Source organism: Chaetura pelagica, unplaced genomic scaffold, assembly GCF_000747805.2.
Source record: "Chaetura pelagica isolate M959 unplaced genomic scaffold, ChaPel_1.0 scaffold427, whole genome shotgun sequence".
Classification (NCBI taxonomy): domain Eukaryota; kingdom Metazoa; phylum Chordata; class Aves; order Apodiformes; family Apodidae; genus Chaetura; species Chaetura pelagica.
In genome coordinates, this window is record NW_009953904.1 from 198,616 (window position 1) to 208,696 (window position 10,081).

Sequence of the window (10,081 nt, forward strand, 5' to 3'; positions counted from 1 at the left end):
ACATCAGTTTTGAGCTGGGGAACTCAGCCCTCCGTGCACACCCAAGGAACAGACACCACATAGAGCCATAAGGTGACGTTGGCTCCCATCCTTCGTGGCCTCCAACTCCAGCACTGTCCCTTTCTGTAGCATCTCCCATAGGGTCAGCACAACTTGGAGCAAGCTCTTCAGAGACCCCTCATTTGGAGTGACATCCTCTTTCAACAGCAGCCCCTTCCCCTGCTGCCCTGCTGAGCAGGCCCAGGGGACAGCACCATGCTGGCAAACCCTTGCCGAGTTGAACCATCTCCAGTGTCCTCAACCAGTGTTAACAGGACCCATCAGCCAGGCTACACCACTGCAGAGAAAAGAGATGTGGAAGAGTGTGGGTAGAAGAGCAGCAACAGCAGGATGAAGCCACGGGTGAGGTGGTTGGCTTCCAGCTCTCAAATGTCCATGAAGCACTTAAAGCACTGGCAGGATGAGAGCCTGAGTAGAGGCCACTTGGTCACAACGCTGAGAACCTAAGGAGGCATCTGCCTCATGTGGTGGGCTCTGCTCCTCCCCATTGGGTGGAGGACAGTCCACCACCCTAAAGTTCCCTGGAGCCAGAGCTGGGATAAGCTTGGGCTGAGAAGCAGCAGAGAACCTTTCCTGCTAAACTCTGCCAAGAGAAGCCACTGGAGCCCTCTTGAAAGAGGAGGGGGGAGTGCAGGGATGTTTGCAGCGTGTTTATTGCAGAAGTGCTCTAGGCAGGTGATGCTGGTCTCTGGGGAGAGGTTACTTGGCCTTGCTTTCCCCCAGTGGGATCTGGAGGAGCGTGGGAGACTGTTCCATGATGCGCACCAGCAGCTGGTCAATGTAGTTCTCCAGTTCATGGATGTGCTCCTCCTTCTTGCTCAGCTCCTTCTCTCTCTGCAGCAGGAGCTGGATGAGTTCATCGTGGGTCAAGTGATAATACTTGGCTGACTGGTCCAGTATGGTGGGATCCTGTGGTAGAAACCAAGAGGAACATTCAGCAAGTCAACTGAAAACCACTGCTCCCTTTAGCCTTTGCAGCAACAGCCAAAGCAATCAACAGTTTCTAGGCCTGTCTTCTTTCCAGATCTGACCTGAGCAGCCTGAGACATTGTGCAGCCACCTTGTTGTGTCTTTAGGAAGCAGCTTTCCCCACGTGCCATGCAGCCACCCAAAAGTGCTGGAGACAGAGCAACTGCCCTGACACCCAGGCCAGTGCAGCCCTCTCCACACAGCTCCAGGTGACTGTAGAGCACAGTCATCTGCTCAGTCAGTCAGGGTTTCCCCAAAGACTCTGTCAAACTTCTTTCACCCCAACAGAAGTAAGGGCACGGGCACAACAGAGCTCATTAGCCTGGCATAACGAGGCCTGGCATTAGCTACTCCCCCTCTCTGGAGCTTCCCCCTTTGCAATCCTCTGGCAGCAGGTCTGGAAGATGGGGAGACAAGAGAATGAAGAGCTGAAGAACCCCTCTGGAGCTCCCAGAGAGCCTTGGGGGAGTTCACTCAGGTGAACCCCAGCAGCAGCATCTTTGCATGTTGATCTGGGGAGGCAAACATCAGCTGTAGACAGAGGGAAGAAGGCAGCCCCATGAGATCATGTCCTCAGGCCCATCATGCAGGTACCTTGCTTGCCTCAACATACCAGAGCTTGAAATACAGCCAGGCCAGAGGCACCAGAGTGAGGCTCCAGGAAGCACCTTCCTGCTGCCACTGCCAGGAGAAAAAACCCCTCAGACCTTCAGTCAGGCAGATGTCAACATCCTCCACCTTTCATGCCTTGTGAGTAACCTGGCATTTCCTCACACTGTGCAGTAAAAACCCCAAATCAAAGCAAGAGGTGGGAGAAGAACAACAGGATGAGAAGGTACAGAGACCAGGTCATGGAGGCCAGCAAGAGGCTGGGCAGGACCTATGAAGGATGTCAGGGTTAATTAATACATGTGGTTCCCTCACACTGTGGCAGGGCCCCATCCCACCTCCTCCAACCCCAGTTTTCTGCATCTCTGTCACCAACTCTAGAACATCTCAAGCAGGTGGGAAACGCAGCTCTCACCTCAGTGGTGGGTTCCTACCTTTGACTTCTTGGAGTCCGTTTTCTCCAGGTGAGAGGAGGGGGCCACAGGCTGGACACTGCTCGTGGTGACTGTCTTCAGCTTCTCCAGGCCATTGCTCAGAGCTGTGGACAGGCTGGACCTGTGCTGCTGCTTCTTCTCACTAGAGACCTCCTGCACGGCAGCGCTGATGGGCTTCACCACGTGGGGACTAAGGAGAAGAAGGAGGTTGGACAGTCAACACCCTGCCAAGCTGGGGAGTGCCACCACTGGCTCTCCCTGCTGTTTGGATGGGGATGGGACCCACTTATCAAATCTGGTCAGCTCCACACAGCTCAGCCCGTGCCTGTGTTGCTCAAGAGTTCACTTGCTCTGAGAATCATAGAACCATAGAGTGCCAGGTTGGAAGGGACCTCAAGGATCATCTGATCCAACCTTTCTAGATACTACTCTAGTTGATATGAGATGGCTCAGCACCCTGTCAAGCTGAGACTTAAAACTGGCCAATGTGGGGGGATCTACCATTTCCCTTGGGAGACTATTCCAGAAGGGAGATAAGAGCCAGAGCCCTGCAGACCAGGCAGCCCTCAGCCCTCTCCAGCATCATTCCCACCCAGAGGTCAGTTAAGGAGCCCCAGGGCACGTGTTTGGTTGAGATACAGAACAGGTCCCCATGCCCACAGCTATGCTGCTGGGTCCCCACTGGGCTCTGGGGGTTGTCACTCCCAGCTGCCAGGAGCTGGCATAACTGGGGGAGTGTTAACCCAAGTCCAATGTAACCAGGGGCTGGTGCATCTGTAGCCCAGACGGACATCCTGGGGACCAGGAGCCCCCAGAGGAGTGTCTGGGGTCACCATTGATGCCACAGAGATACTCCTGCACCACTGTGCACCAGTGCTGCCTCAGCCCAAGAGCTGGGCTCCACCTGCCTGGGAGACACCACAGAATTTGCCCCCCTCCACTAGGAAAAGGGAAGCTGAGGAGGTGGTGTCTGAATGCATCTCCTTTGGCAGTTATGGAGGAGTTACATTGTCATGTATTTTTGCCTCAGTCTTCACCCAAAGGATGGTTTCTGGGCTTAAACAAAGTGTGTTTGCTTCTCAGGGTGATGGAAAGAGAAGTGACCTGATGCTGCCTTCCTGCAAGGAACAGGCAGCCCCATGCACCCCATTTGGGATGAAAAGGTCTTAAAATCTACCCAGGAGCTCCACGAAGCCTCTGCACTCCTCAGATGGAGCAGCCACCCTGAAAAGGGTGATAATCCCAACTGCTGAGTCCAAACACCACCACAGGGGAAGGGGAACATCTTGCCCAGAGGAGCTCTCAAGCAAGGTGACCAAGTGCAGTCTGTCTTTACCAATGAGGACCTCAGGGTGTTGGCAGGACGGGCTGTGGCAGGAGGAATAACACCCACAGTTGCTGAGTGAGCTGTTAGATGGGATGGGCAGAGCCCTCTCAAGTCCAGCTGAAGCTACAACTGCTCAATGGTCCTTTATTTCTATGTCAATAGCACAGCAGGTGGATTTCAACCCTGCTTCAGGTCAGAGATGATGGGTGAGGCTGGGACAATGGCAGCATCTTCACAGAAGGCATCCATCAGATGGGTGGCCCAGGTCCTCAAGGCTGGTGTCCTCCTGCCTTTTCACTGGTGACAAAATCAGGATGTACCAAACAATCTCACTGTGCTGACAGGGCATATCTAGAAGTCCTCTTCAACCATGATGATGATCTCTCTTGTCACCCATTTGCTAGGAGAGAACAGCAATGGTAGCCACTGACCAGCTCCAACAATCCAAAGGCTCAACACTCCTCATCAGAGCTGTCCAAGGATGTGAACAGAGCCAAGGGTTCCCAGACAGCTTGGAAGGATGGAGAGGGATCCCACAAACCCGAGTGGGATTCCACTGACAGCACCAAGGGTTGGAGAGGGTTCTGCACCTCAGCCTCAAGCACTCTCCAGCCTGGACTCAACCCTCCAGCAGCAGACACCAGGTTACCAGTGATCCAGCAGTTGGTTGGTTGTTACAAGGTAAAACGAGGTGAGGGTGAACCAGAACCAGACCATGCACAGATCCTGAAAAACTGCTCCTTCCCAAGTCCTTCAAGAAACCAGCAGTAATTACTCTGCTTGCTGGACCTGCTGTTAACCTCCTCCCTGCCCCAGAATGACAGGGGCTCACTGCAAGAGCTGGAGAAGTCAGAGCTACTCCCACTGCAGGACTTCTGCTGTTCCTTAAAACAGTGCCTGGGGAGGGGGGTGGCTCGGGAGCATCCAGGATGGCTGGTCACAGCCAGGCAGCCCCAAGTGCCACTGTCACCTCATACACCCCCCCAGGCAGCACACAGACCAACACAGAGCTCAGCTGCAGGAGCCTGGCACCCCTCAGCAGCAGCTCTGCAAGGCACTGCCACAAACACCCCAACCATTTCAGACCTCTGAAGAGGACCTCTTTGGGACAACTCCACAGAATGGAAACCAGCAACAGTCTTGGGATAGCTCAGGTGCTTTATGACAGCAGGGAGACATTTCCCACTGGAAGGCTGGTCTCAAGCAGCTTTCACGCCCACTGCCAGGGGGACAACATTCATCTCTGAAGAGCTGGAAAAGGCATTTTAAGGAAAAAAAAGAGAAGATCACCATCTCTTTTCCTTCCTGCTAGGGTGCAGGGCTCCTGCTGGGCAGAGCAGGGGCTTTGCCCCTCAGCTTGTCCTTCTGAGAGGCTCCAAAGACATTCCTCCACCTGCATCCCACCCAGGACTGTTGGCACCGGGTCATTCCAGGTGAGCAGAGGTTGCTTCACACCTCCCAGCCAAGTCTGAAGTCCTGATGGATCTGCTGAGAAGCTGGCCCTGCTTCCATCCACTGGCTGATGAATGTGAACTTGAGAGGAGTAATCAGCTGCTCACACTGACAGCCCTGGGCAGTGCCACATCTCCCAAGGAACACAGGTCCACGATGGAGCTCAACAAGTTCAAGATGAACCATCTCAGGGTGACAGGGGAACACAGGTCCACGATGGAGCTCAAGTTCAAGATGAACCATCTCAGGGTGACAGTGGCACAGCCCTGTCCCTCTCCCTGAGCAGCCCTAGAGTCATCACACCCTTATGGCTGGAAAAGACCTTTAAGATTATCAAGTCCAACCACAAACCCAACTCAGCCAAGTCCAGTGCTGAACCATGTCTCTCAGCACCACATCCACGTGTCTTCTAAACACCTCCAGGGATGGTGAACCCACCACCTCCCTGCACAGCCTGTTCCAATGTTTCATAATCCTTTCAGTGAAGAATTTTCTTCTAACATCTAATCTGAACCTCCCCTGGTGCAACTTGAGCCCATTTCCTTGCTGTATCCCAGCACAGCTTTCCCTGATGCTCCTGAGGTCACTGCTGAGCAGAGTGAACACCTGGGGAGATCCCCCTATGGCCATGTGGATATTAGGACTTTATCAAGGCATTAAAATACTTCTCACAGAGAAAGAGACAACAAATCCAAGGAAATCAGTCTCTCGTGGACAAGCTGCTGTGCCTGCAGCTCCACACAGCACCTGAGGGCCAGACCTCTGTGGAGAAAGGGGCTACAGGAGTAAAGGGAAAGACTGAATGAATGGAAGGGGATCAGCATCTTGTCCCCCACATCTCCCTGTGGAGGTAGCAAGCCACTCTCCAAGCTCCAGGAGCTCCCACAAGGGCAACACACAGATCACAAACACCATGAAACCTCATTTTCAGAAGGCAACAATTCTGCTTGACATGGAGAAGGCACAAAGGAGGATGTGCCAATACCACCTCAGCACCCGTGAGGTCCCCAGTCCTGTCACCTACAAAGGCCATGGCAGGCTACAACAATCACACATCCCAGTTCCTGACTGATGGGTAAGGAGCTGCACAACTGCTGGGGACCTCCAAGGCACTGGAGTCCCCAAAGCACTGTCAGGGGCTGCCCTTTAGGTCCTACCTGTACTGGGAGGTGTGCCCAGAGACACCTTCCCACCATTCCACCCTTCCCCAAGGAGCAGAAAGGGAAGCCTCTGCACACTTGAGCGTTGCAGCTGCTGCTCTGAGCACCCATCTCACCCCAACTGCACCCGAGAGCCCTCCCTGGCTGCTGGAGAGTGGGGAAGGACCTGCAAATGCAATCCCAACATGTCCTCTTCTGGACTCTGAATTCCTCTGCTACATCTTCAAAGCTGAAGCTGTTCCAGGAGGACACAACCTCCTAGCTCAGTGACCAGGCATAGGAGGTGCTGGTGTCACTCAGGTATACTGGTCTGCCACTTGACTTGCCCTCTTGAACATGATGGCCAGCAGAGAGCCACTGTGGCCACCTGGGAAGAGGACATGGGTCCCCACACCCAGATTCCATGCCTCCCAAGGAGGGCACACAGCCCCAGCACACCAGACTCTCAACAATCCACATGAGGTACCAGCTCTTTCTTTATCTGATGGAAGTGAAAGACACTTTTGACCCAGCTAAGCCTTAAAGCCTGTTCCAAGTCTGAAGTCTTTCCTTCCACCTCTTTCCTACTGTGTATTTCTTTGTCTACGTGCCACTGACCAGCCTAACAGGAGATTCTTCTAGGAATAGCAAGCATCACCATGGAGACCCCAAAAAAGTCCTTCCACCTTGCCTCTCTCCCCCTATGACAATTAGTCACATCTCCCCAACCTTACAAATTAGTGCAGATCCTCAGAGCCTTCCACAGAGACCTCACTAACTCTTCAGGGATTCTTGAATCACAGCAGCAAGTATCCAAATCATCCATGTTTACAGGTAGGGAAACCAGAGGAGATGTTTGAGGACTTGCCAGATGTGTCTCCTGACAGAAGCCAGCACCAACATGACGACCAGCTCTTTGGTCCAAGCCCACGTTCCTCCCATGAGTCAAGCCTTGGGTGGATGCACAGTCAAACCTGGAGATGATTGTACTATGGACTAAGAGGGTCCTGGCACTACACTTCTCTCATTGCCTCATTTTACCCTTGGGTTGCAGGACACTTCTCTTTCCATGAAACACAACAAGCACCACCAAAGTCCAGGAGGTTTCTGTCTACCTGGTATCTGCATATTTAACCAGGTTGTCCTTTGGAGGATGAATAATCCAATTAAGACCAACCTGAGGATCTGGCCTCAATAAATTTTACAAAGAAAACAAAAATGGAAAAAAATCACCTAGCAGACCCACAGCTGCTGGTCTTCACCCCCAGGGTCATGTTGCACATCAAACCCTGCTCAAGCCAAGGAGGGAACCCCACACAGGAGGGCTGGAGCTCATCCAAATTCTGCTGTTCTCATCCTGCCCTCTCTCTCCATGAGGATGTGGCCAATCTTGGTCAGAAACATTTTATTATTTCAGTGCCCCTGTGAAGCTTCAGTTGCCTTTTGTCACAGAAGTGAGGTTGACCAAATAAGTCACTGCTGGAAGACCCATGTCCCCATGTAAACCCTAAGAGCTTGATCCTTGGTTTTTGATCCATGGCCCTGCCCAGTCAGACCAGGGGAAGGTGCACCAGGAAACCTGGATGAACTGAAGGACACAGAGCAAGACTCCATGCCCTAAACACAGCATCCTGCTCTGCTTCATGGCTTTTCTGCAAGCCCAAGACTGACATGGGAGGAGGAACAGCCCCTTCTTTCCTCTGATACCACCTCAGTATCCCACTCCCCTTCCCATTATCCTCAAGGATGAGTCCCACTTGCTTCATAACCAAGGGGCATCTTGGCAGGAGGGAGGGGAAAACAGCAGTTTGCCACCACTTGGTGCAGCTACGTGGGGGTCTTTTGGCTACGGAGGGAAGAAGGTTTTTAGTACCTGAGGGTCATTCCAAAAGGAAAGAAACCAAAGCTGAAGTAATGAAAAGGGAGGGGGCAGCAGCTGCACACATGCCATGGAAGGGACTCATGAGAGCATCAACAGCTGGAAGCTCTCCTGGCAGACATGGAAAAGGCACCTACGTTGCAAGCACAGGGAAGATGATGGAACCAGAGTGAAATGCGGATGCAGTTCCACTGCAGCTGGGTGCTCAGCGTGTGGCAAACCTTTTGTCCAAGTTCAGGGCAAACACAGCACACCAGCGGCCATTGCCCACCATGATCCCAGAGAGCCAAGGCTTCAAGCTGCTCAGGCTGGACTCTCTGGGACCACGGGAAGGTGAGGGAAGAGGGCACCTGCAGCAACACACAGAGCAGCCTCCTGGGAGTCAGCGCAACCGCGAGCTGCCGACACGGAGCTGGGGTCCACTTACCGGGCCCCCCCGGATACGGGCAGAAGGGAGGACAGGGTTCACCTCTACCAAATCACACACCCTTCGCCTTCCCCCGGAGTGCTCACCTGGTCGTCTGCTGGCAAAAGGGCTTCTCAGCTGGCTGTGTCTCCCTGGGCAAAACCACGAGCGCTGAAGCTTGTGTGTCACCGGACTGCGGCAAAGGGCAGGGCTGGGCGGCTGCGCGGCTGGTGGCGGCAGGGACCCCGCTGCTCGGGGGGCACGCGGCAGGGGAGGGGAAATCAAACTGTTCAGGGTTAGTTGCAGCCACAAGGAAAGGGGTGGAGAAGGCCAAGGGCTGGCTGTCATGCAGGAAAGGAGGCTGGCCTAGCGGGTCCTCGGGGAGGTTAGTGGGCTGGAAGCCTTTCCCAAGGGCTTCCCTGGGGAAGGTGGTGAAGCTGAAGTCTCCCTGGCCAAGCTTTTTGAGCAGCACAGCTTGGACAGGGAGGGGGTCTGGTGGCTTCTCCACAAAGGGATTGGTTGGGGTATTTGGGCTGAGTGCTGGAGCAAAGGGATTTCTCAGGGATGATGAGTCCTGCTCGTGCCTCTCCTCCGCCCTGTCTGCCTCCCAGAAATCAGCCTTCTTGCAGTCTATCCTGCCGTCTGCCGAGCGCCTGCACCGCAGCCCCTGGGGCTCGCTGCCAGGGAGGCTGCCCTGCTCTGCCTCCCAGGAAGGTTCTCCCACAGCCACGGGGACACAAGGCTCAGGGTGGTCTCCCTCTTGCCCAGCAGGGATGGCCACTGGCCCACGCTGCCCCTCAACATCACTCTCGCCACGCGCTAACCTTTGGGGTAGTGCTGCTGGGCTGAGATCCTCAGGCTGACCGGCTGCCTCCTGCTCTTCCAGAGCTGTCCAGAAGGTTTCCGGCTGGCTCAGATCTAGCTTGGAAGGTGGATTTAGTTCTGATGTGCTGAGCTCCTCAGGGAGAAGCTCCTGCTTGGAGGCCACAACTGCAGCCCCCACCAGAGGGGATGGCCCCGGCTGGCTCCTGCCCTCCTTAGCACCCGCCTGGCCTAACCCATCTAGGGAGAACTTTGACAGGCAAGTCTCAAACTGCTCAGCCACATCTGCCTCCTTCATCTCTGACTGCTCTTCCCCCGCAGAGGTGTCCCCTTTGGCCTCCAGATGAGCTGCTGAGCGTGCAGCGGCGGGTTCAGCATCCTTGGACACTGGGACCTTGCTCCCAGCTTCAGCCTCATCCACCGGCAGAGCGGGCAGGGTGGGAGATGCAGGGACAGAGGGCTCGCTGCTCAGCTGGCTCCTTGGCAGCTCCACACCTGCCTTTGGGTCCCACGGCTCCTGGCTGCCTCTCCGTGGGGGGGGGCTCGTCCAAGCCAGAGGCCATCTCCTCCCTCCCTCGGGAAGCTGTCCATGGAGAGAGGCCTCCGTGGCTCTCCCCAATGTCAGAGCTGATGGCCTCAAGCCGCATGCTGGCCTGGAGCCTGTAGACTGAAGTCCGGATGTCGAAGGCTTCCTCCTCACCACCAGCAGGACCCTGGGGCTCCATCCCTGGCTCGGGGGCCACGGGGAACCGTGGTGCTGTCACATCTGTGAGCACCCGTGGGGGCACGGCCACCACGTTGCTGCTGCTGCCTGGCAGGACTTCGGAGAGGGGCTCGGGGGGGAAGGAGCTCCTGGGCAACACGCAGGCGCGGGATCTGCTCGGGGCTTGGAAGGCGCCGTCGCCGAGCAGGGCTGGCTGTGGGCTCAGGGTGCTCTCCTGACCCAGCTGCTCCTGCCCCGCCACCCCTCCGGGGCTCTCCGAC

The 10,081-nt window shown here is 55.2% G+C and overlaps 1 protein-coding gene across 1 annotated transcript in view; it reads right to left on the reverse strand.

Moving 5' to 3' along the window:
• Positions 1-759: 759 nt before the first annotated feature.
• RAB11FIP5 (RAB11 family interacting protein 5 (class I)) overlaps positions 760-10,081 on the reverse strand; it is a gene marked incomplete at its 5' end in the record, with an annotated part of 23,960 nt that continues 14,638 nt past the window's right edge. The window contains 2 exons of the mRNA XM_010001416.1: positions 760-969; positions 2,073-2,262. Coding sequence (XP_009999718.1) covers positions 760-969; positions 2,073-2,262 — 400 coding nt within the window. The remainder of the gene's footprint in view (positions 970-2,072; positions 2,263-10,081) is intronic.